The sequence below is a fragment of the Manis javanica genome, chromosome 3 (genome assembly GCF_040802235.1).
Source record: "Manis javanica isolate MJ-LG chromosome 3, MJ_LKY, whole genome shotgun sequence".
NCBI lineage: Eukaryota > Metazoa > Chordata > Mammalia > Pholidota > Manidae > Manis > Manis javanica.
This window is the reverse complement of record NC_133158.1, coordinates 185546448-185573642: the sequence shown is the minus strand read 5'-3', so window position 1 is coordinate 185573642 and position 27195 is coordinate 185546448. Positions and strand designations below refer to the sequence as shown.

General features: G+C 36.8%; 1 protein-coding gene across 4 annotated transcripts in view; it reads right to left on the bottom strand.

Moving 5' to 3' along the window:
* FSTL5 (follistatin like 5) overlaps positions 1-27195 on the bottom strand; it is an 813978-nt gene that overhangs the window by 676608 nt on the left and 110175 nt on the right. For 2 of the 4 annotated variants that reach the window (XM_073232529.1, XM_073232527.1), the window contains exon 3: positions 1202-1232. In XM_073232529.1, the coding sequence (XP_073088630.1) occupies positions 1202-1232 (31 nt within the window). Of the gene's footprint in view, positions 1-1201; positions 1236-27195 lie in introns of all 4 variants that reach the window. The other 2 variants (XM_073232528.1, XM_073232526.1) reach the window with 1 other exon arrangement.

Below are 27195 nucleotides of genomic sequence, written 5' to 3'. Positions count from 1 at the left end.
AAAATACAAAGCCATAGTTCACTTTAATGAGAAAGAACACAGGTAGTTTACAAATCCCTAGAAGGGTAGCCTTACATAATACATTTGAATGAAATATATCTAGTTAAAATATAAAGGATGCCTTCTCATATTCTTCAGCAATACAAACACACACAGATGACCAAACAAGGAAAAAAATTGTGTAAGTCAGGTGGTTGCAAGGACATGTGCAGAGATCATCTTTGGACTTATATAAGTAAACCAGACAGGTATCATGAACCTAGAGACTCGCAGAAATGTAACTACTTTTGTTGTTCATTTTGGGAGTATATGCGTACGTAGTTCACTTCTCTAATATTTTTTTTTGTGTTTCTTTTTTATGTTTGGTTTGGTTTTTTTGGCTTAATTCTGAAAGAAAAAATAAATAAACATATATTCCTATGCAGAAGGATGGGCAAAAATAGGACAATTGTGCTTCACTGCATTGTCAGGCTTAGAACTGACACTTTTTGAAAGAGACAGATGGGGGAGGAGGTCCAAAGTGCACACTAAGAAGAGCAAGAACCTGAGTGGAGAGGCCAAAGGGATCAGGAAAACTCTCTGAACTGCCATCCTTATGATTAGCAGGTGCACAAGTTAATGGAAAACTTTTGTTGAAGAACTGCAATATACCTACAGTCATTTATTGTCTCAGTGAGTAATCTTCAACACTTAAAAATGTCTCTGGGGGAGCAGTCTCCCTATGTCTGACTGCAGGTGACAAAGCCATACTAAAAGCTAACACCAACTTGTACTATGTAGATAAATATTTTATTGCTTCTTCAAAGAAAATTAGAATGAGATAGTAATGACTAAATCATTGGTGCTCCACAAGATATATTTTGAAAAAGTTAATTTGCTAAATAATAGATACAACAGAACACCAACTCATGGGTAATGGTAATGGAATTCCATGAGAACAACTCAAATAATTAAGAGAAAATTGTGTTGAAGTTTCCAAAAGCACTATGTAAAGAAAGGAAATCTCAACAGAGATTGCCCAGTGGCCTGTAAAATTCACAAAAGGCTCAAAATGGCTTTAAAACCACATGGAAGATTTTGAATTCTCATTGTTTTTTCATTTTTAACTATTTTCAATATAGTACCAAATCTTTTTTTCTTCTTTTTCTCCTATACTTACATCAATTTATAAAATAATAATTTTAGAAGAGTTATTCCTTACCTTTGATTCTTGAACTTTCTTGACTTTTTTCCTGCTGGAATTAAAACAGAAATAGGTCAAAATCTGTAAGTATGTGATCAATAGGCTGACATAAAGTATCATTGTAACAGAAAGCTTGTCAAAGTGTTTTGTTGTACATATACTCAGGAGTCATTGTAACACAGCCTCTCCTTCAAAAATACTTATGTCAAATATTTTGTTAAAGTAACAATCATTCTTACTGGACATTAATTTCTCTAAGAAACATACATTAATCAATATGGATTTATAAATAAAAAATGGTTAATGAATAATAAATAAATTATCATGCTTCTCAAATGCTACAGGCCATTTCACTTAATTCCAACAGATATTGAATGATGTCTTCAGGATTTGTTTTCAACGTCTCTACATTAATAATAAACTGTTGATAAGGGAAAAATGTTTAAGGGCAAACAGCAGAGAATTCACTAAAATAATACAAAAGATGTTTCAACTGTCTTTCCTTCAATCAATCCCTGTCTCACTTCTCTAAGGCTAAAGTTGACAGTAATTATATTATTTTTAAAAAGGGTGCTTCAGTCAGACCTGTCTTTCAATTTGACACATTCCTTATTAGTTACCAAGCAACCCTAAAGAATTAGCTTGCTTTTAAGTTTTAAGTAGAAATTGTGCACTCTATAGCTTCTCAATTAATATTCAAGCACAGTACATTCTGTCTAAAAATTTCAGGGTCTCATACTAAAAACAATTTTGAAATATGCTTCTAATAAAGTGAGAATTTTATATATATATATATATATTCTGAACTGCAGAATTACATACCGATAAATTATATTTTGGTAAAATTAATGAACACAGTAAAAATTGTGACACAAACATTAATCCTAGAGTAAATTTTGAGACTAAAAATTTCTGTTGACAAATGTGTATTTCTTGAACTGGCTAACCCAGTCTGTGATTCAATGGCCTTTAGTACTTGATGTTCTAATTCTCTTATCCTTACTCATTCAGACTTTGTGCTTAAATTCTGCAATACCCTTTGTTAATTAACTGATTTTTCCAGTTCTGATTTATTTTGGAGCATCTGTTGTTCATTTAAACTAAAATTTAGATACAAATTACTTGTTTTAAATATATTATTCTTTCATAATTATAGGACAAGCCAGCTTAAGTTTACCAAAGAGGTATTTGTTAATGAAGATCTCTCTCTCTCTCTCTCTGTCCCCACATCTTTTGACATTTATTCATTCATTCATTTCATCATTCATTCTTTCAACTAATATGTTTACATCACTTTTATGTGCAGACACTGTTCCTAATGATAAGGCGATAAGGGAAGAACAAAACAAAAAAATATGTCCTTATGGAACATACTGAGTAAATGGCAGTAAGTTCCATTTGGAAAAATATATACCATAGAAGGTGGTAGTTTTGGAGTAAAACTGCAATTTTACATAGGTCTACAATGATAAAATTATTTTGAACGGAAGTCTGAAAGACATGAAATCTAAACGTACATCTGGGGAAAACATATTCTAGGAAAAAAATGCAAATTTCCTGAGGTATAAGATTTCTTGGAATTGTCAAATATACCAAGGAGACCAGTGTGACTGGACGAGACTGAGTAAGGGAAGTTCAGTAGGAAATGTACTCAGGGAGGCGATAGCTTTCAGATAGATTGGTGCTTGGGACATTTGTTAGATCATTAGTTTTTGTCCTAAGAGAGCTGAGAAAACACTGAAGGATTCTTCTCAGAGGAGTAACATTACCTGAATCACATTTAAACAGAATCATCTTGGCTATTGCGAATAGGTTGAAAAGGGCGAGGACAACATCAGAGGGACAGGAAGGAAGGGTGCTGCGGTGCCCCAGGTGGGAGGCGACGGCAGCAGGGAAGGGTGCGGCAGCAGCGGGGCTGGGGTACCGGCCAGAGCTGCCGAGACTCACTGCCAGAACAGAAGCGGGATGTGAGAGAGGGAGGACAGGGTCGTTCTGAAGAGTCTGAGGCACTGTAAGGGTGGAGTTACTCCCAAGAAGAGAAAGATGGCCAAAAAATAAACATTTTTATCATTCCTCACTTCCATGCAGTGTTGTCCCACCCTGAATGTTTCTCTTGTTGTCTGGCTACCCCTGTTCCATCTCATTTACTGATTGCTCCTCATCTCCTCAATGTCTAACACTGCTTTCCTAGACATTGAACCATTATCCTTCTTCCATATACCCGGCTCCTCTGAGGATCTTTTCTAGTCTTCTAGGCTAAAGCAGCATCCTTTTCCTAAGGGCTCTCAACCTTGCGTCTTCATCCAGTCCTCACCACGGACCTTCAGACTCATACCTTCCAACTGTATTTTTGACATCTCTGCTTGGATATCTAATAATGCCTATTTGTCGTGTTGAAAATGGAACTTTCGATCTCTCCTACTTCACTGGCTCTTTCTCATCTTCACCATCTTCATCTCTCCATCCACCCAGTTGCTCAAACACAAAGTAATTTTTGTTTACTCTGTCTCTTAAGAGATAAAGAGCCTGAGCATGATGCTAGAGTAGGAAGGCAAGGTGGAAACCTCCTCCCACATGAACACCAAGGAAGCAGCTACAGTAAATACAAGTAACCCTATGACCTGAAGACTGCAGAACAGACCACTTACACCTGGGGAAGAAGAGAAGACCGCAGAGGAGGTTAAAGTGGAAGAGCTATAATCATCTGGGATGCAAGCCCTTCCCCCATCCCAACCCACAAGAGGGAGGGAGAGGAATCATGCAGTGAGGGGAGAAGAGCTCAGGAGCTCTGCACACCCAGCCCTGGAGATCTGCTCTGGGAATGTGAGTCCACAGTAAATTGGGTTTTGGTGATTAAACCAGGCAGGACACCAGGAAGAGTTGGGGGCGGGAGGCTGAGACTCCTGCCACTTGTGAAGAACAGGCATGCTCCATTGGTTTTGATGAGACCCAACATACAGGCAGCAGTTTGAAAGGTTTACCAGCAGTGGGAAAAGTACCAGAGGAGTGGGCATGGGACACAGCTCTCTCCACAGGTGGAAGGGCAGGTGGATATAAATTCCCCAGCCTTCCCACAGCCCAACTATTTGGGCACTCTCAGGAGCCATCCCCAAATGCTCCAAACTCCTTGCTGGCAGTTCAAATACTTTCCTGTGCACTCACCCACCCACCTGGCCAGCAAGGCCTAGCAGTGGTCAGACTTTGCTGCCTGGCAATATGAGGGAGATTTTGATGCCTGAGGGCAGAGGGAGGCTTTCCCAGCTTCCCCAGCCCTCTCTCAGCCCAACAGTGGAGACACCTATGGGAGCCAACTCCCTGTGCTCCTCCCTCCTCACTGGCAGCCCAACCCCACACCATGCTACCCTGCAAACCTGCCAGGCCACTCCACCAGCCCAGGAGCACTGCCATCACTGTCAGCCAGGCAATGGGTGGCCCCACCCACAACAATCCCAGCAGAAGCATTGCTGCACAGCTCACAAAGAGCCTGGGATGACAGAGATCAGCCATCGCCAACAGACAGGGAGAAAGGCAACTCTGCCCAGGGCCCACCAACAGCAACCAGGGCTCCACTACCAGGGAGAACCAGGGCTGGTGAACGAAGAGTCTTGTGCTTCTGGGAACAAAAGGACAACTTCTTCATAAAGCCATTGCTCTCTAGACCAGGCACAGCACACCTATCTAATAAAAAGGAGGAGACCCAGAAACTCAGACAAAATGAGGAGGCAGAGGAGTATGTTCCAAACAAAAGAACAGGATGAGACACCATACAGAGGATTAAATGAAGTGGAGATCACGAATACTGATAAATCTTTCAAAGGAACAATCATAGTTACTGTGGAAAAGAATTGATGACCTCAGGGAGAACTCTTCAACAAAAAGAGAGAATATTTGAAAAAAGACTCACTCAGAGCTGAAGAATAAAGTCCCTGAAATAAAAAATAAAATGGATGGAATGAGTAATAGATTGCTGCAATTAGAGAATTAAATCAATGATATGGAAATTAGCAAACAGGAAACAAGATGAGGAACAGAGAGAAAAAGAATCTCTAGAAATAAGAGGACACTGAGAGAATTGTGTGACATGCCAAATGAAACTATATTCACACAATAGGGGTACCAGAAGGAAAAGAGAGAGAGACAAAGGAGTAGAAAGTGTCTCTGAAGAAATAATTGCTGAAAACTTACCAAATCTGGGGAAGAAAATAAGACACACAAGCCCTGGACACACAGAGTTGCTAACAAAAGGAAGACAGCACCAAAGCATATAATAATAAAAATGCAAAGTTTAAGGATAAAGAGAGAGTATTGAAAGCAGCTAGAGGCAAAAAATAACCTTAAAGAGAAACCCCTAAAGATATCAGTGGACTTCTCAGAAGGAGTTCTGCAGACCAGAAGGGAGTGACACACACTGCTTAATGTGATGAAGAGGGAGGACCATCACCAAAGAGCCTCCACCCAGAAAGGTCACCATTCCCAATGGAAGGGACAGGTAAAAGTTTCCCAGATAAACAGAAGATAAAAAAAATTCACCACCACTAAAGTTAAAGGGACTTCTGTAGATGGAAATACTCTTAAGATTCAACATTTTTCACCAGTGAGAATAAACTCACAGTAAAGGTAGTAGATCAATTACTAAGCAAATATGAAGTTAAAAAAAGAAAAGAAAAAAAAAACAAAGGTATAATCAACTATACACAAAATCAGTCAAGGTATAGAGACAAAAATTCAGATTATGACAACTAATACATAAAGTGTGTATGAGGAAGAAGAATAAAAATCAGTACTTTAGACTGCGTTTGAAATAGAGTGACCATTTGACTTAATATAGACTGTTATGTATTTAGAAAAGTATCTATGAACCTTACTGCAACCACAAGACCAAAGTCCATAATAGATAAACAAAAAATTTTAAAGAAGAAATGTAATCACAAAACTAAAGGAAATCATCAAATAACAAGAGAAGACTGTGCGAGAGGAAGAAAGGAACAAAGATAACTGCAAAAACAACCAAAAAAGAATTAATAAAATGGCAGTAAGTACATGCCTATCAATAACTGCCTTAAATGTAAATGGACTGAATGAACCAATCAGAAGACACAGGGTGGCAGATGGATGAAGAAAACAGACCTAACCATATGCTGTCTATAAGAGATTCATTTCAGACCCAAAGACTCAAAGTGAAAGGATGGGAAAAGATATTTCATGCAAATAATGAGAAAAAAGCAGGAGTATCAGTACTTAGATCAGACAAAATAAATACAAGGCTCAGTTCAACAAGAGTATATAACTATTATCAATATCTACGCACCAAACACAGGGGCACATTATATATATATATATGTATATATATATATATATAACTCGATCATACATTATGACACAAAAAGAGCCTCAATAAATCCAAAAGATGGAAATTGTATCAAGTATCTTTTCAGGTCACAGTGGTATCAAACAAGAAATAAATTACACAAAGAAAAAAAACCCACAAACACATGGAGTCTAAACAACATGGTGGCCAATAATCAATGGATCAATGAAAAAATGAAAAGAAATTTTTTGGAAACAAAAGAAAACAAAAACACAACAGTTCAAAATATGTGTGATGCCTCAAAAGCAGTTCTAAGAGAGAAGTACATGGCAATATAAACCAAACTCAAGAAACAAGAACAATCCCAAATAAACAGTCTAAGCTTACAACTGAAGAAAGCAGAAAAAGAAAAACAAATGAAACTCAAGTTAGTTGCAGTGGGAACATAATAAAGATGAGACTAGGAAAATAGACAAGAATTAAGCAATAGAAAAAAATCAATGAAACCAAGAGCTCATTCTTTGAAAAGATAAATAAAAGAGAAAAACCCATATCCATACTTACTAAGAAAAAAAGAAGATACAAAAGCAAAAACAAAAAAGGAATAGTTACAATTGACAGCACAGAAATACAAAGAATAATTTAAAAATTCAATGAAAAATGATATGCCAATAAATGAGCCTAGAAGGACAAATTCCTAGAAAACTACACCCTTCCCATACTGACCCAGGAAGAAACAGAAAATCTGAACAAACCAATTACCAGTAAAGAAATCGAATTGGTAATCAAGAAACTCCCAAGAAACCAAATTCCAGAACCAGATGGCTTCACAGCTGAATTTTACCAAACATTTAAAGACGAGCTAATATGCATCCTTCTTAACGTATTACAAAAGTAAAAGAGGAGAGAATACTTCCAAATTAATTCTATGAGTCCAGCATCACTCTAATACCAAAACCAGACAAATATAATTAAAAAAAGAAAATTACAGAACAATATCCCTGATGAACATAGATGCAAAAGTCCTCAACAAAATATTAGCAAACCAAATTCAAAAATACATCAAAAGGATTATCCATCACAACCAAGTGGGATTTATTCCAGGGATGCAAGAATGGTACAATATTTGTAAATCAATCAGTGTGATATACTATATTCACAAAAAGGAGAAAAACCTTATGATGATCTCAATATATGCTGAAAAAGCATTTGACAAAATCAACATCCATTCATGATAAAAGCTCTCCAAAAGCTTTTCTCTAAGATCAGGAATAAGAAAAGTGTGTCCACTCTCACCACTTTTATTAACATAGTACTAGAAGTAGTAGCCATGGCCCTCATATAAGATAAAGAGATAAAGACAAGCAAACGGGTAATGAAGTAGTAAAATTGTCACTGTTTGCAAATGACATGATACTATATATAGAAGATCCTAAAGACTCCACCAAAATATTTTTAGAACTAATGACTGGATTCAGCAAAATTTTAGGGTACAAAATTAATACACAGAAATATTTTGCATCCCTACATACTAACAATGAACTAGCAGAAAGAGAAATCAGGAAATCAATTACATGTACAATTGCAACAAAAGAATAAACTACCTATGAATAAATATAACCAAGGAGGTCAAAGACCTATACTCTGAATATGATAAGACACTCATGAGAGAAATTAAAGAAGACACAAATAAATGGAAATTATCCCATGCTCATGGATAGGAAGAATTGATATTGTTAAAATGGCCATCATGCACAAAACAATTTACAGATTCAATGTATCTCTATCAAAATCCTAATGACATTTTTCAGTGAGCCAGAGCAAATAATCCTAAAATTCATATGAAATCATAAAATACCCTGAAAAACCAAACAATTCTGAGAAAGAATATCAAAGCTGGAGGTATTATATGCTCCCTGACTTCAAGCTATACTACAAAGCTGTAACAATCAAAACAGTTTGATTCTGGCACAAGAACACACCCATAGATCAATGGAACATAACAGAGAGTCCAGAAATTAACACATGCACATAAACCCACACAATAAACACGGTCACTTAATGTATGATAAAGGAGCCATGTATATACAGTGGGGAAAAGACAGTCTTTGTATTAACTGGTGTTGGGAAAGCTGGACAGCTACATGTAAGAGAATGAAATTGGATTACTGCCTAACTCCATACAAAAAACTAAACCCAAAGTGGGTTAATGACCTAAATGGAAGATGTGAAACCATAAAACTCTAAGAAGAAACTATAGGCAAAAATCTTTTGAATATAAGCATTAGTAATTTCTTTTCTGGACATATCTCTCCAGGCAAAGGAAACAAAATAAAAAATCAAGAAGTTGCACTACATCAAATTAAAAAGCTTCTGTACAGCAAAGGACACCATCAACAGAGCAAAAAGGCAACCTACAGTATGGGAGAATATATTCACAGTTGATTTGTCTGACAAGGGGTTAACATCCAAATTATATAAAGAATTCATACAACTCAACACACATACACACACAAAAAAAAACTGTTTAAAAAACGTATAGGCGATCCAAACATTTTTCCAAACAAGAAATACAGATGACCAACAGGCACATGAAAAGATGCTCCACATCCATAATCATCAGGGAAATGCACATCAAAATCACAATGAGGTATCACCTCACACCAGTCAGAATGGCCACTATCCAAAAGACAAAAAATAACAAGTGGATGTGGAGAAAAGAGAACCCTCTACACTGTTAGTGGGAATGTCCATTGGTGCAACCACTGTGGAAAGCAGTATGAGGTTCCTCAAAAAACTAAAAATAGAAATAACATACAACCTAGTAATTCCACTTCTAGGAATTTACCTTAAGAAAACAAAATCACTGATTTGAAAAGATATATGACCCCCAATGTTTATTGCCATACTATTTACAATAGTCAATATATAGAGATAACCAAAGTGTCCATCAATAGATGAATGGATAAAGAAAATGTGGTACTAGTTTTTTAAATTAGTAAACATTAATTATGTGAGAATTTTTAAGCAGTCAGAAAGATTTGTTACCATGTCCATATAATAATACACTTGAAAAATATTCTTACATTAGGAAACAGAACACCAATCTCTTTATATAACTCAATTTTAATATTCTTTCAAAACATTTTCTCATAAATTGATGTTGCTTTAAATAAGAAATATATTTTATCCATGTAACAATGCTAAATAGAAGCAAGCCATTCATATTTTACTTTGTACTTCACCATTTCTTGGAAGAATACCAAAGTGTTGTACTTATTACATAAATAGTCACCATTAAATCCAGTTCAGTGGTAGAAATGGGCAAATAGATTCTTGCAGACAGAATAACAATTCGCAAAGACAATCTGGGCAGAAGTATGGATTCAGAAGAAGCACATGTGGTCTCTTAAATATTAAAAAAACAAAATAATAAATGGAACTTAGCTAAGTCAGTATAAACTTAAGTCAACTTGGGGTATATCATTTTTAAAATGAGATGTGGTGGTCCTAAATCATCTAGACAAACTAGACTCTCAATGAACAACATCCAAACAACATCAATGAACAGTCCTTTAAATGGGAAAAATGTTGTGTCTCTATAAGATATTATTGAGAATGTTTCATATCTAGTATTTGGACTTAAGGCATGACATTTATTAATATCTGATGATGACTGTAACATAAAAATTGATGTTTTATGATCAAAAACAAAATATCTGGCCACAGTGTCTTCAAACATAGTTTACCTGGTAGAAACACACAGTCCCCAGGAAGAGAAGAAACTACCTCAGTCCTGATTGCATCATTTCCACCGTAACAGCATTGAATTATAAACATTAGACTATCAATTAATTGCCCTCCCATTTCATACTATAAAGTTAAAATCACATTAAGGAAAAGGCATGAACCGCATATAGGTAATACCCATGAAATACTCTTTTTTTAATCTGTGTACGTATAATGTTGGATTAATGAGACTAATTATAGCCCTTTGGTCACCACAAGGAGTCCCACAGGCTCCCCTTCACACACAGGGATGTAAGAGGGAAGCAAATGCAGAAGAGTTGAGCTGGCCCCTCAGAGAGGTAAACCAAGTTCTCTCATCCGACTTTAAGAGAGTGTATTTAGTTTTTATAGGATACCTAAAAAATGACTGTCTATACTACATGAAGGAAGTAGGAGGCATCAAGTGTGTAAAATGCAAGCTCCTTCACCCTTTAATACAGGAGTGATAAAGACAAGATTTGTAGGCTGCTATTGTTTTTTCCTTCAGCCTGTGACTTCAAGGTTTTGGCCATTATTAAAAAGCAGACAGGTAAGACCATGTTACCTAGAAAATTAAAATGATAATATTATAAAGTTATTGTCTTAAGAACTCCCCCTCAACCCCAAGATATGACATTTCTTTTGGTTGAATGGATGGCATATTCTGAGAAAATATATATAGATTTTCTGTCTCCTTAAAGTCAGGGGGAAGAAATGATATTTTATTTATTTATTTTTCTATACCTATAGTTTATAATGAAGCATATTCAAACTGTGTTTATTTTGATCATGTGCTAAAAAAATTCTCTTTGTCATGGATTTAGTAAAAGTCAAGTGTACAGAAGGGTTTTACTTGGCATATAGAATAAAGCCAATAATGAATCAACTAAACTTGAAATTTTAAATTAAAAAAGATGCAAATGGATCCATAATAACCAAATGTTATGTGTCCTGGCAGAAGTAATCTTGTTCTTGATCCATATGACCCACACTTGTTCTTGAAGTAAACTGATGTTATCATTTACCAAATGTGCTTTTATGTATATACATAAATGCTATAGAAGCTCTGGTAAATATATGTAATTTTAAAGTCATGAATAAAGGCCAATAGATTTTAAAAGTGAAAACACTCAATGGATAGAAAATACATATAAATATAAATTTTGCTTGCAAACACACATAAAGGTAAAGGTTATTAATTTCAGAAGCCTGTGTTTATTTAAATCCCTTCTCAGAATTCTTCCCTTCTCTTTGATGTGATTATTGTTTCCCAGGAAAATATCACCAAATAAAAATTGAATAGTGCTACTTTGAGGTAAAATATTTATGTTCAATATATATTTGTTTAACATTCCCACATGCTTGATGGTGAAAATATGTTTTTTTATATTTATTAGAATTATTAAGTAATATGGACTGTAAATACTGGAAGTTGGAAACAGGAGACTAGTTCAGTAGAGCCACCTTACCACAATCTTGTAACAAGTCTTTTTTAGGCTGTTCTGATGCATGCACACCCATGTATACATGAGCTCCTCCCTCAAGGACCTCAATACACACACACACACACACACACACACACACAAGCTCATGTATTTTCAGTAATTTGTAATGGTAAATTTTCAGTCTTACTTAGTTTAATCACAATCTTCTTTTTTTTTATTCAAAACATTTTCCCTTGGAATTTGAATCATGTTCCTGATGTAATATCACCTCCTCAAAAAGGACCCCTGGCCATTCTATCTGATATGTTAGATAGGAAGTAACAGAGAGACTCACAAGCATAATAAACTATTAAAATAATCAAAAGGGAAATTATGTACTAAAAAGTTCATCTGTATTACACATATATGAGCACTGCTCTCCATAACAAAGTATGAATTTATGTATTTATCTCACAATTCATAAGCATCCAGGGATTTAAAAAAATGCTAGGAGAAAGGAAATGTTCATTTACCAAACATATAATTTTAATAAAAATGATAATTCTGTAGAGCTTTTTTATGGCATCATTGTTTTATACTATTAGACTTCAAGTTGAAAGATTGGGAAATTCAAAATTAGTCTATGCTGATAGGCCACTTCTTGAAGCTATAAATTTGAAAAGAAAAGAAAGTAAATAAAATACATAATTTTTGCCAAATTTATGTGTTGTAGACAACATTCCATTGTGAAGGATGCTCATCTTGTAATCTAGAAACATTTAAAAGATATACCTATTTAATTTTTGTATATTTATGATTTTTTCTAAAAAGAAAATGGGGAGACTTCATTATTTTCAGTTGATAATTCACATTCTAACTACCTTTCAGAGCCTTTATCCATTTATCTCATTTTTGTGTGAAGAAATTTGGTATGATTATAAGGTATTAATCTTCTTACGATCACTTTACCACTTTAATACAGTATTGATATACTAAATTCCTCACTCCTTGAATACAGGTTTCTTTGGAATATACATGGCCAGCACTGTGCTATGAGACAGGGATTAACGATGGTTAAAAAATTTCTGATTTCACAGAGCTTCTTGGGAGAAATGAGAACAGAGGCTCAGGTAACCAACATGAAGGGCTCCCCTCCCCAGGCCCACAGAGCTGTGAGCTCAGAGGAACTCAGTGGAAACCCTCACCCAGACAGTTTGAATCTTTTGGGTTCTCAAATAATAAGGACTTGCACTCACACCCCTCCCATTATTCACAGATTTCTCCTCCCTTATTTGCTTTCCCCTCCTCTCCAGAAGAGTTCCTGAAAGCAGAGACAATTCACTGAGCCAGGAACTGCTAATCAAGGGAGAGTGGAGGCTGGAGGCTGGAAAGGGAGCAGGGGTGAGAGGGGAAGGAGAACTGGACAGGGTGAAATTTTGCTTCTAACTTATAGTATCTTTAAAAAAAGTTCAGTCTTGTCTTGTCTAGATTAAAAAGAAGAGAGATCTGTTTGGTCCATGGGCAGCAGGGAGCAGTTTTGGTGAGTAGGAGGCCCTAGTAATAGAATATAGTGGTAGTGGCGAGGTTCATCCAGAAGGGCTTGATAAACTGGCAGAATTAGCAGTCCCTGGCTTCCATGCTGGTTCATCTTGCCGGCACTTAGCTTCCTCCAGGCTGTGAGGGTGAATGGGCTTCTTTTCTTCCCTAAAGCAGCCAGCCTGTCCTCAGGGAGCCAGGCTCCTGTTGCTCTTCCTGTCTTTATTGCACCTTCAAAGGGAGGCACCCTGCCTGCCCCAGGGATGGGCCTGGTGGGAAATAGCTGCCTAATCTTGGGTCAAAGTGGCTGGAGGAGGAACAGATATGTATGCATTCTGCAGCTTCCCACTTTCCCTCTACAGCAGTCACTGCCAACCAGTCACAGTCAGGATTCTTACCTGGGTGTGTAGCAGGCAATGACACATGCCCTAGATGGCTTATAAGAAGCTCGGGCACCGATGGATTCTTAGTGGATCCTTCCAGAATGGAAGTCAGAAGCTTCACGTAAAAGGGAAATTGAAGTGTTACCACCCTGCATCCTGTTGGATGGGGATGGCACCTCGGGAGTCCCCTTCCCAAGTGGACGAAGAAAGAGTTGTGCAGGGGATGTCCTGAGAGCTACCCTGGGGAGGTGGAGCCTTTGGCATGGCCTCAGGCCTAGACTGGGGGGCAGAGACTCCAGTGGGGCTGGGGCAAACAGGAGCCTCTCAGCTAGGCTCCCAAGATACCCTGTCTCTTTCAGCTGTAAGATGACTAAGGTCTTAATAATGTATAACCTGCTGACTATGGGTGATGATTCTGTGTTGTATAATTAAAATTTGTTAGACAACTTAAATGTTCTTTAATATATATTTATATAAATACATAAATTCAGCAACCACATAGTAATTTTTGTTCCCCTTTCTGAAGGAAAAAAAAACGAAAATAAAAGAAGAAAAATCAGAAAAAAAAAATTTCTGATTTCAGAAGTTTACATTATGTGTGGAGAGGCTGATAACTATTAATTACAAAACAATGATAATTTATAGAATGATGTGGAAACAAGCAATAGTCTATGCTGAGTATGAGGCAAAAGGAAAATTCATAGTGAAAGGGTTGCTTGAGTTAAGAATTAAACAACAGTAAAATTTGCTGGGGAAAAGAGCATTAGCTGGGAAAGGCACAGAACTGTGAAATATTTAATCCTTTAGGAGTAACTGTGAATAGTTAAGCATAGCTAAAATATATACTTCTTTAGATATTAGGATTATGCAAAATATATTCAAGAAAGTTCTCTCCTATTTTCAGAAAAAAATTTATGCTCACTTAAGTATTATAGCTGAAGCTATTTCATAAATAGCCATGTAAATTAAATAAACATGTCAATTATTATACCAGTTTATACACAGTGTTTTTGAAGTGTAAAAAATAATGATGATTTTCCTAACACGTACCACTAATTAAAGGATTTGGTATAAATACAAAATATAAAGCAAGAATTAATGATTTTGACATGGAAATTAGTGACATATGATTTAAAATGCAGATATCTAAATTAAAATTATTTCTATTTTATTTTTATCCTCAATAGATTTGTATTTGTAATTTAACACTACAAATGGATCATCAGTAATAACTGTTATAGGAATCTAATGATTTGATTTATACATTTCCAGTGATAGGGAATGCTTTTACTAAGTGATATGTATTTTACACAGGCTACCAACAAATAACTAATATTTACTATGGAGAATATACTTGGCACAAAAATAAAAATCTGTATCTTGCAGTATAGAAAATATAAAGACTTTTAGCTAAAGATCCCAGGTAAACCCAAAGATAAGATACCAAGGTTCTTGATTGGGAAGATAAGCACAACAGAGATCAACATCACAGAGACTCAGCATAAACACACCCATTGCCCATCCCAGCAGGCAGAGAGATCAGTTGCAAGTGTGCTTGATGAGAAGACTGAGGATGGGGAAGGAGAAGGTGGTGAGGAAGAAGGGGCAGGGGGAGGAGAAGGAAATTAAAACATCAGTCTTACTGATAGCAAGCAATTCTTAAGTTCTTCTTAAACTTTATCTCATTTTGAGGTGGCCAAAAATCAGGGTGTAGCTTTTCCTCCTTACACCCTCATTTTGCGGTCCCTGAAGGTCTGTGGGAGTTGACGGATGGCCACAGCATGCATAGTGGCATATTCAGGCAGATGTGATTATATGAGATCAGAGCCAAAGCTATGAGTTGAATTGCCATTTTAGAAAGATGAACTCCCCAATTGGGGCCTACCTTAAATAAGTGGAAAAATATTTTATTAGATTTTCATTTCTGCTTAGGCAGGTAGTTTCAACAGCTATAATAATATCACCTTGATTTTAACCAAAAGATGAGTGACCTAAGGCATTATGCTTCTAATCATTTACATTTTGTACATTATTGAATAAATTTAACAAATGTAAATGTATATATTTAATACAACATGATTATTATGTATATTCACAAAAACAAACATTGTGGAAGGATTGCCAAATCAATTTTGTGTGTGTGTGTGTGTGTGTGTGTGTATGTGTGTGTGTAGTGATGATACTTAAGTCTCCCAGAAACTTTTAAGTATACGATATGGCATTATTAAATATATTCTCTATGCCTTACATTACAGATTTATTCTTATAACTGAAAGCTTGTAACCTTTGACCTATATCTTCCATTAATCTTCCCACAGTACTTGGCAACCATCATTCTATTCTTTGTTTCTATAAAACTGGCTTTTTAAAAAATATTCCACTTGTAAGTGATACCATATTGTAGTTGTCTTTATCTGGCTTATTGCCCTTATAGCGTAAAGATCTCCAGTTTCGTATATTTTCCCATATGGCAGGGTTTCCTTTTGTTTAAGAGCTAAATAAAATCCCATTGTATATGTATAACACATTTTCAATATAGCTTCATCTGTCAAAGGTCACTAAGGTTGTTTCTATGTCTAGGCTGCTGTGAATAATGCTGCAATGAACATGGAGGAGCAGATGTCTCTTCAGGATAATGATTTATTTTCCTTAGGAAGAAATTCCTAGAAGTGGAATTTCTGGATGATGTGGTAGTTCTATTTTGAATCTTTTGAAGAATCACTGTATTTTTTTCCATAATGTCTGTACCAATTAATATTCCCAACAATGAACAAGAGTTCCCTTTTTCCACATTCTCACCAACACCTGTTACCTTGTCTTTTTGATAAAAGCCATTATAACATGAGTACAGTGACATTTTATTATTCTTTTTTTTATTTCCTTTGTGAGTAATGATGTTGAGCACATTTCCATGTACCATTTGGCCATTTGGATGTCTTCTTTGGAAAAATATCTGTTTAGGTCTTTTGCACATTTTTAACTGGATTATTTGCTTTCTTTTTATTGAGTTATAAGAGTTCCTAATATATTTTTTTATATTAACCCCTCATCAGAGATATGACTTACAAAATTTTATTCCAATCTGTAGGTTGCCTTTTTAATTTGTTCCTCTATTGTGCAGAAGCTTTTTAGTTTAATACAGTCTCAGTTGTTCATTTTGGCTTTTGTCACTTGTGCATGGGATGTCACATCCAAAAATCATCACCGAGAACCAATCTCAAGGAGCTTTTCCCTGTTTTCTTCTGGTAGTTTCACTGTTTCAGATCTCATGTGGGAGCATTTAACCTACTTTGAGTTCATTTTTGTGGATGGTGTAAGATAGAAATACAGTCTCATTGTTTTACATGTGGATATAGTGTTTTTGCAATATTGTTTATTGGAAACACAAACCATTTTCCACCACCACTAAAGGTAATTATGAGGGTGCTGTTTGGATAGGTGCAGCATCTCTGGTTTCTGGAGGACACAGCAGTGTAGTCTCCATGAGCTCCACCAACTCAGGTCAATGTTGATGAAGACCGTGGAGGGTCCTCTATGGCTAAGACTGTGGAGGCCTCTGGGTGGCAGCAGTGGCTAAAGGCTACTGCAATCATCAGACTGAAGACGTCCAGACTCCTCCTGTCTCTTTTTTGCTCATGGGATGATGTTCTTGTCTAGAAGATCTCTCTTAGCACCACATCTGGCACACTGGTCCTCAGAACAGCAGCCGAGCCAGGGTCCTGGGACCAGACACACAGAACTAACACAGTGCCTGGATCCTGGGACACAGATGAGCTTGCTGTGGCAGTGGTGCTGGTGTCTGAGGGACAGGAGTATGCATAGCACCTGTACAACGGCATCTGTGCGTCTGTGTCCTTGGGGCTCACTGTAGTGACTCAGGCTGCAGGGGATGGGGGGATGCAGCAATGTCACAGGCCCTGGAATGACAGGGTACAGTGCTGGCTTGGGCCCTGTGGATGGAGAGAGTAGCAGCATGCTCTGGGGATGGTGGGCCAAAGCCATGACTTTAGCTCCAGTGTCAGTAGCAGAAGTGGTAGCTCAGTCCCAGTGCCTGCAAATCAATGCTACAGTTTATAAACTAGGGAACAGGGCAAAAAGCTGTAGCAGTGCAGTCTGGGGATGGTGGCCAAAGCCACAGCTTAAAACATGACTTAGTCACAGAAAAACAGCAGCTCAGGCCAGCGAGGGTAGGACAAATTCACAACTCAGAGCCCCCATGGCAAGTCAAGAGCTGCAGCAGCATTGCCACAGCGATGGTGGGACAAAGCCTTGCTTTAGAACCACCAGGGAGGACTGCAGAGCAGAGGCAGCTGTGTTCAGTAAACAGGGGGGGCAGTGGGGCATTCTAATCCAGGAGAGCAGGGCACAGAGTGAGTAGAACACCTGGGGACATGTCTCACTGCAAGGACAGTTCCTTCTCTAGGGAGATGCAGAAGTGGGGACTCGGGGAAGCTCCATCAGCTGGGTTCAGTGTTTGTGAAGACTGCAACACAGAAGCAAAGGCTGCAAATATGTACGGCAGCAGTGCTACTTGCTGGGTCTCCTATCTGCTTTTCCCCATGGGGTAAAATCCTTCTGAGGGTTGCCTCTTGGTGCCAAACTGCTCTGGTCTGGGGATGGAGTGATGAGCTAAAATGGTTCCTATGATTTTTTCTGTCCTTCTCCTGTTTCGAGCTCTGTGGTGTTTCTGATGTTTCTTACAGTTCGGAGTCTTCCCAGGGCTCTTTTCATTAGTTTATAGCTTTTTATTCATTGTTTTTATTTTGTTTGTTGGGGAGATGAGCACTAGGACTCCTGCTCTTCTGTCTCGCTGACATCAACTTCTGTTTACAATTGCTGATGTCAATACTTCTATAATCAAAAAAATTACAATCTGTTCTAAGGACTAAAATCATGCAAGATATAAAAAAATAAAATCTCAGAATAGTTTACATGGGTGACACTCAATAGCATATCATAAACAAATATACAATTTGGGTGATCAAAAATTCATCTGATTTCCCTACTGTGGCCAGTAATATTTTCCTCCACTTAAGGAAAATACATAAACTTCATAAGTATTATGTACACACACACATTTATACCTGACAATTAAAACCTTATTGAATCTATAAGCATACCATTTTTTTCCAAAATTATTATGGGTTTCAAGTCACCAAGAAAATGAAGACAAAATATAAATAAGGAAACAATAATAATGAGTAATGCAAAAGTGCTGAGGCTGTTGAGTTATGGTAATACTATAAACTAGACATCCTCTCAGAGTTATGGAGTCCAAAATCACAAGAGGTATCTGGCAGTTTAGCTGTCAGCTGGTGCTGAAGAAGTACATTGTCCTGCTCAGTATAGCCTATGTGGGAGGACAGACAAAAGATTTTAGGACAGGACAAATTGAAGTTTTAGAACTGAGATGTTGGCATAATGTTAAAACCTTGAAGTGGACTAGGAAAACTTTTTGACCATGTATCACCTAATTCTTTAGAAACACCTACCAAAGTAAGATTAAAACATGCAAGGGAGGGACTATAATAAAAAATATGATAAATAACTGGGAAGATCAGATTGTCATGACTGATGTATGTAGCCAACAAGAGTGGCTGGAGATCAGATTGAGGGAAGTCTTTGGTGATTTGCTATTTTCTCAATACATCTACTCTACTCCAAATGCCTCATAAATGCCCTTTGCAACACCACTGTAATACATAGGTAGGCAGCAAAAACCTCAAAGCCCACTGTCAGCAGGATTCTTTCACCACAGCCCACAGCCCCAGCTGGAGTGAGCTGGCTGATTATTCTTAATCATGTATTCTTCTACCTATTCTATTTCAAAAAACAAGGGTTTGTGGATTACAATCTAAGGGCATTTCACCTCAACATTGTGGTTCCTTTCAAAGAGTTAAAGGTGAACTTCTCTTTACATACAGGGGCTCCTTAAACAGTTGTACAACTGAGAGATTACAGGTGGTTCTTTGTTGCCTAGGATTTTAACCCTGTGGCCTCCTTTTATTGTCTTTTAAACCAAATCAGAAATAACAGGCAATAGTGCCTGATAATCTGTCCTTTCCGGCATGAATAAACTGACCTTTCTATTAAAACGTGTTCTTGTAGATCTAAACAACTAGACACCTGAGGAGTACAATTTCTACAGAAAAGAAACAAAAGTCAAAATAAGGAACACCAACCTTCTAAAATAATTATAATTTTAAAATAAGCATGATGAATGCACTTAAGAAAACGTTTTCAGCAAATGTAATGAGAATAATCATAAAGAAAAATTAAGTTGGAAATATGAAGCATTAAAAAATATATTTGAATTAATTAATATAAGAAATGAGTTAAATAGCAGGATTAATGAAGCAGAATGATTAGTGACGCATAATACTGAATTGAGGCAAAGAATCCTGGAAATAAAGTAGAAAATATACCAGTGAAGGTAAGTGATAATGGCATTTCCAAGTAGTATTGCTATCAACTGTTAATAGGAGTTCCAGAAAAATGGAAATCTAAAAATGGAAGGAAAAAATAGGATAATCAAATACATTTCCACAATATATAAACAATCTAGAATTGAAAAAATTTATAAAATGGCAAGATTATAAGAAAAAGTTTACAACTACAAGCATATAACTAATTTTGAAGAGATTAAAGACAAATATATACATAAATTCCATAAAGAATAAATACTAATAAAGTAAAAAGAATTACAGTAACATCAGACTTCTGAGGAGCAACATGCTTGTAATAAGAAAATGGAATATTTTAAATTACTAAATAAAAATACTTAATTGCTAAGTAAAAATACTTAATAAAATAATATTTATACATAAGTTCATAATATAATATCCTTTGGCAAATAAGGAATAAAAATGGCTTCAGTATTTTGGGTTATCAAAAATTCTCCAGAGTTCCTCACTGTTGCAGTATGAGTTTCTTTCCCTTTCACTTGAAAACCACTCTTTGAGAAAAAATTGTGTATGAAGAGAAAATTATTCCAGGAGAGTCTAGCAATGATATAACTTCATGACATCAAGTATATTGCTGCCTAATAACAAATAATAGACCTAGAACAATAGAGAAAATTAGGGAAAAAAACTAAACAAGAAAAAGAAAGAAAAACGAGTTCCTTATTAAGATAAAGGGAAAGATGGTAGACAATATCAACTTGGTGTGCTTTGGGAAGATAGGGCAGTGAAAAACAAAAGGTTTGGGGTTTAATGTAAAATATTTGTCCTATATGGGAAGTTATGTGTTAAGTTAATAAGTCAATAAAGAGAATATAAATCTGAGTTATAGTCTTAATTTATCCAATATGGTAAAAATAAATTATAACACTTAGACCAATTCAAGGAAATTATATCTATACATTTAAACAGGAAATAAGAAAATTAATTATATAAATAATGATTCAGTAAAGAGATAGGCAGATATATACATGTATGTGCATATATATATACTGCAAAACAAAAATGAAAAGATAGTTCAACAAGTGGCACTGAAGTTTCAAACAACCACCCAGAAAAAGGAATAGTCCGAGTTATGAGTTCTGAAGTGAATGAGCTCAAGCTGATTAGATAAAGAACCCTGTACCCAATTTAAAAAATAGCCTTGTTTTAAAGCACATATGTAACATTCACAAGAATTAAATATGTATTAGACTATAGAGGAAGCTTCATAAAAACTAATGGGACAGAGGGAGTTCAAGATGGTGGTGAAGGAAGACCTGCCTCCTCCCACAGACACAAAAAATTTACAGCTATACATGGAATAACTGTCTTCTGTAAAGGACCGGAGAGCTAAATGAACACCACTTCATGACAAAAGACAAAATAGACATGTCAAGAAGGTAGGAGAGGCAGAGACATGGTCTTACCTAAGATCCCACATCAGATACAGAGATCCCACATTCAGGAGTGAGCCAAAACAAAATGGAAATCTCCCTTGAGGACTGAAGGAATTGTGTCCCCCATCAGGAACCCTGACCCTGGGAGCCAGCATTGGCAAGATGAGCCCCCAAAACAAATGGTTTTAAAAATCAATGGGGATTAAGACCAGGAGAATCACACAACTAGTGAATGGATAATCTGCTCTTAAAGTCCCTTGCAAAGACTATAAAAAAGGCATAGACGGGCCTTATATAATGATAAAAGGGTCATGCCAAGATAATACAACATTTACAAACATTTATTCACCCAAAAAAGGAGGACCTAAATATATAAAGCAAATATTAACAGAAGTAAAGGGAGAAATAGACAGCTATACAATAATAGTAGGGGATTTTAATATTCCCACTTGTGTCAATGGATAACTATCCAGACAGAAAATCAATAAGGAAATATTGGCCTTAAATGACACATTAGAACAGTTGGACTTAACAGATATATACAGACTACTCGATCCAAAAATAGCAGAATACACACTCTTTTCAAGTACACATGGAACATTCTCTAGGATGAATTACATGTTAGGCTACAAAACAAGTATCAATAAATTTATGAACACTGAAATCACATCAAGCATCTTTCTGATGGTATGAAACTAGAAACCAATTACAAGAAAACTGGAAAAAAACACAAACACATGAGACTAAACAAGCTATTAAACACCCAATGGATCAACAAATAAACCAGAGAGGACACCAAAAAATACCTTGAGTCAAATGAAAATGGAAACAGAATGTTTCAAAATCTTTGGGACACAGCAAAAACAATTCTCAAAAGGAAGTTCATAGCAATAGGCCCACCTAAAGAAACAAGAAAAATTGCAAATAAATCATCAAATTTTGCATTTAAATGATTTAGGAAAAGAAGAAAGCAAGCCCAAAGTTAGTAGAAGGAGAGAAATAAAGATCACAGTGGAACAAAAATAAAGAGTAGGAAAAAAATAGAAAGGGTGAAAGAAATTAAGAGCTGGTTCTTTGAATGGATAAACAAAATCAACAAATCTTTAGCCAGACCCAACAAGAAAAGGGGGAGCCCCAAATAAGTAAAACCAGAAATTTTTAAAGAGGAGAAATTGCAACCAGTACCACAGAAATACAAAGGATCATAAGAAAATACCATAAACACATATATGCCAACAAATTAGACAACCTACAAAAAAATGGATAAACTCCTAGAATATACAGTCATCTGAGACTAAATCATGTAGAAATAAAAAAAATCCAAGTAGGCCAATTACTGATAATGAAATTAAATGATCAAAAAACTCTCAACAAACAAAAGTCTGGGTCCAGATGGTCTCACAGGTGAATTCTATCAAACATTTAAGGAAGAGTTTATACCCATCCTCCTTAAATCATTTTAAACAACTGTAGAAGAAGAATACTTCCAAATTCATTGTATGAGGCCAGCCTTATCCTGATACCAAAACCAGGCCAAGAACACAAAAGACCCCAAAGAGCCAAAGGCACCTTGAGAAAGAATAGCAAAGCTTGAGATGTCAAAGTCCCTGATTTAAAACTATCAAAAAGATATAGTAATCAAAATGGTAAAGTACTGGTATGAAAAAATAGATGCAAAGATAAATGAAACAGAACAGAAAGTTCAGATAAACCCACACTTCTGTGGTCAATTAATGTTTGACAAGGGAGGCAAGAACATACAATGATGAAAGACAGTCTCTTCACTAAATGGTATTGGTAAACTGGACAACTGCATAAAAAGACTAAAACTGGACAACTTCTTATGCCATATACAGAAATAAACTGAAAATGACCTAAGGATTTAAATGTAAGATCAGAAACCATAGCATTCCTAGAAGAAAACATAGTCAACTCTTGGACATTGATCTGAGCAACAGTTTACTGGGTTTCTCTTCTCAAACAAGGGCAAAAAAAAAAAAATGAAACAATGTACTATATCAAACTGAAGACCTTCTGCACAGAGAAGGAATTCATCAGTAAAATGAAAAGCCAACCTACCAAATGGGAGAAGATATTTTTAAATGATGTAACTGATAAGGAATACATAGCTAAAATATATAAAGAACTAACAGTACAATATGAAAAAAGGAAACAAGTTATCTGATTAAAAAATGGGAAGAGGAACTGAATAGACATTTCTCCAAAGATAAGACATACAGATGACCAAAAGGCACGTGTAGAGTAGCTCAGCATCACCAATTGCCAGACAACACAAATCAAAACCATGATGAGATATCACCTCACAGCAGTCAGAATGGCTATTACAAAAAATACTAAAAGAGAGGATCACAGGAAGATGGTGGCATGAGTAGTTCAGTGGAAATCTCCTCTCAAAAACATATATATTTATTTTTTAAAGGGGGTGGAGCCAAGATGGCGCCATGAGTAGGAGAGTGGGAATCTCCTCCCAAAAACATTTATATTTTTGAAAATACAACAAATACAACTATCCCTAAAAGAACAGAAGACACAGGACAACAGCCAGACTACATCCACACCTGCGAGAACCCAGCGCCTGGTGAAAGGGGTAAGATACAAGCTGCAGCCTGGCAGGACCCGAGCGCCCCTCACCCCAGCTCCCAGTGGGAGGAGAGGAGTCAGAGCAGGGAAGGGAGAGGGAGCCCAGGACTGCTAAACACCCAGCCTTAGCCATCCGCACCAGAGTGCAGACACAGTGCATGCATGGGGTGCCGGAAACTAGGGAAGCAGGACAGTAGGACCTGTGAGCAGGTCCTGAAGCCGGCGCCCCTGTGACAAAGAAAAGCAAGTGCTTTTTGAAAGTCTTAAAGGGACAGGGACCACACAGCTGGCCGGAAGCATCCCAGGTCAGAGTCCAGCAGCTGGAAATTCCAGGGAACTCCGGGCACACTAAACCGCTGGGCAACAGCTGTGAGACCCCTCACGGAGGTAAACAGCCAAACAGCCCCCTGTCCATAACCCCTCTGGGGCCCCCAACGTAGCATAGCAGCAGCCTGAGGCTGGTCACACCCTCAGGAAGGGAGCATCCTCCATGCCGGCCGGGCAAGATACAGAGACCCAGGCTACACGCAATTGCCCAACACAAGCCACTAGGGGGTCACAGTTGTCCCAGTAAAGAAAGACCAGGAGCAAGTGGAAACAGGCTTGACTCTCCCAGATGATAGAAGAGTCAGTAGCACTCCACTGCACCTATCAACATGAAAAGGCAAAAAAATATGATACAGACAAGACTAACCCAGACAGCTTTGACATCTTCTACATCTTCCCCTGAGAAGGAACCTGGGGAGATAGATTTAACCAGTCTTCCGGAAAAAGAATTCAAAACAAAAGTCATAACCATGCTGATGGACTACCAGAGAGAAATATGCAAGAACTAAGGAGGGAGAATACAGAACTAAAACAAGCTCTGGAAGGACTTCAAAACAGAATGGACGAGATGCAAGAGACCATTAATGGACTAGAAAACAGAGAACAGGAACGCAGAGAAGCAGATGCAGAGAGAGATAAAAGGATCTGCAGGAATGAAAGAATTTTAAGAGAACTGTGTGACCAATCGAAACGGAACAATATCGCATTATAGGGGTACCAGAAGAAGAAGAGAGAGAAAAAGGGATAGAAAGTGTCTTTGAAGAAATAATCGCTGAAAACTTCCCCAAACTAGGGGAGGAAACAGCCTCTCAGACCACAGAGGTACACAGAACTCCCATGACAAGGGATTCAAGGAGGACAACACCAAGACACATAATAATTAAAATGGCAAAGATCAAAGACAAGGACAAAGTATTAAAGGGAGACAGAGAGAAAAAAAGGTTACCTACAAAGGAAAACTCATCAGACTATCATCAGACTTCTCAACAGAAAAACTACAGACCAGAAGAGAATGGCATGATATACTTAATGTAATGAAATAGAAGGGCCTAGAATGAAGAATATGGTATCCAGCACGATTATCATTTAAATATGAAGGAGAGATTAAATAATTCCCAGAGAAGCAAAAATTGAGGGAATTTGCCTCCCACAAACCACCTCTACAGGGCATCTTACAGAGACTGCTCGATGGGAGCACTCCTAAAAAGAGCACAGAACAAAACACCCAACATATAAAGAAGGGAGAAGGAATAATAAGGGAGAGAAATAAAGTATCATCAGACCATGTTTATAATAGCTCAACAAGCGAGTTAAGTTAGACAGTAAGATAGTAAACAAGCTAACCTTGAACCTTTGGTAACCACAAACTTGAAGCCTGCAATGGCAATAAGTACATACCTTTCAATAATCACCATAAATGTAAATGGACTAAATGCATCAGTCAAAAGACACAGACTAATAGAATAGATAAAAAAGCAAGACCCATCCATACACTGCTTACAAGAGACTCACCTCAAACCCAAAGACATGCACAGACTTAAAGTCAAGGAATGGAAAAAGATATCTCATGCAAACAACAGAGAGAAAAAAGCAGGTGTTGCAATACTAGTATCAGACAAAATAGACTTCAAAATAAAGAAAGTAACAAATGATAAAGAAGGACATTACATGATGATAAAGGGCTCAGTTCAACAAGAGGATATAACCATTATAAATATATATGCACGCAATACAGGAGCACCAACATATGTGAAACAAATACTAACAGAATTAAAGGAGGAAATAGAATGCAATGCACTCATTCTGGGAGACTTCAGCACACCACTCACTCCAAAGGACAAATCCTCCAGACAGAAAATAAGTAAGGACACAGAGGCACTGAGCAACACACTAGAACATCTACAGAACTCTTCATCCAAAAGCAACAGAATACACATTCTTCTCAAGTGCACATGGAACATTCTACAGAATAGACTACATACTATGCCACAAAAAGAGCGTCAGTAAATTCCAAAAGATTGAAATCCTACCAACCAACTTTTCAGACCACAAAGGCATAAAACTAGAAATAAATTGTAAAATGAAAGCAAAAAGGCTCACAAACACATGAAGGCTTAACAACTTGCTCCTAAATAGTCAATGGATCAATGACCAAATCAAAATGGAGATCCAACAATATATGGAAACAAACAACAACAACAACACAAAGCCCCAACTACTGTGGGATACAGCAAAAGCAGTCTTAAGAGGAAAGTATATAGCAATCCAGGCATATTTAAAGAAGGAAGAAAAATCCCAAATGAATGGTCTAATCTCACAATAATCAAAATTAGAAAAAGAAGAACAAATGAGGCCTAAGGTCACCAGAAGAAGGGACATAATAAAGATCAGAGAAGAAATAGACAAAATTGAGAAGAATAAAACAACAGAAAAAAATCAATGAAACCAAGAGCTGGTTCTTTGAGAAAATAAACAAAATAGATAAGCCTCTAGCCAGATTTATTAAGAGGAAAAGAGAATCAACACACATCAACAGTATCAGAAACAAGAAAGGAAAAATCATGACAGACCCAACAAAAATACAAAGAATTATAAGAGAATACTATGAAAACCTACATGCTAACAAGCTGGAAAACCCAGGAGAAATGGACAACTTCCTAGATAATACAACCTTCCAAGACTGACCCAGAAAGAAACAGAAACTCTAAATAGACCAATTACTAGCAAAGAAATTAAAGCAGTAATCAAAAAACTACCCAAGAACAAAACCCCAGCACCAGATAGATTTACCTCGGAATCTTATCAGACATAATACCTATTCTCTT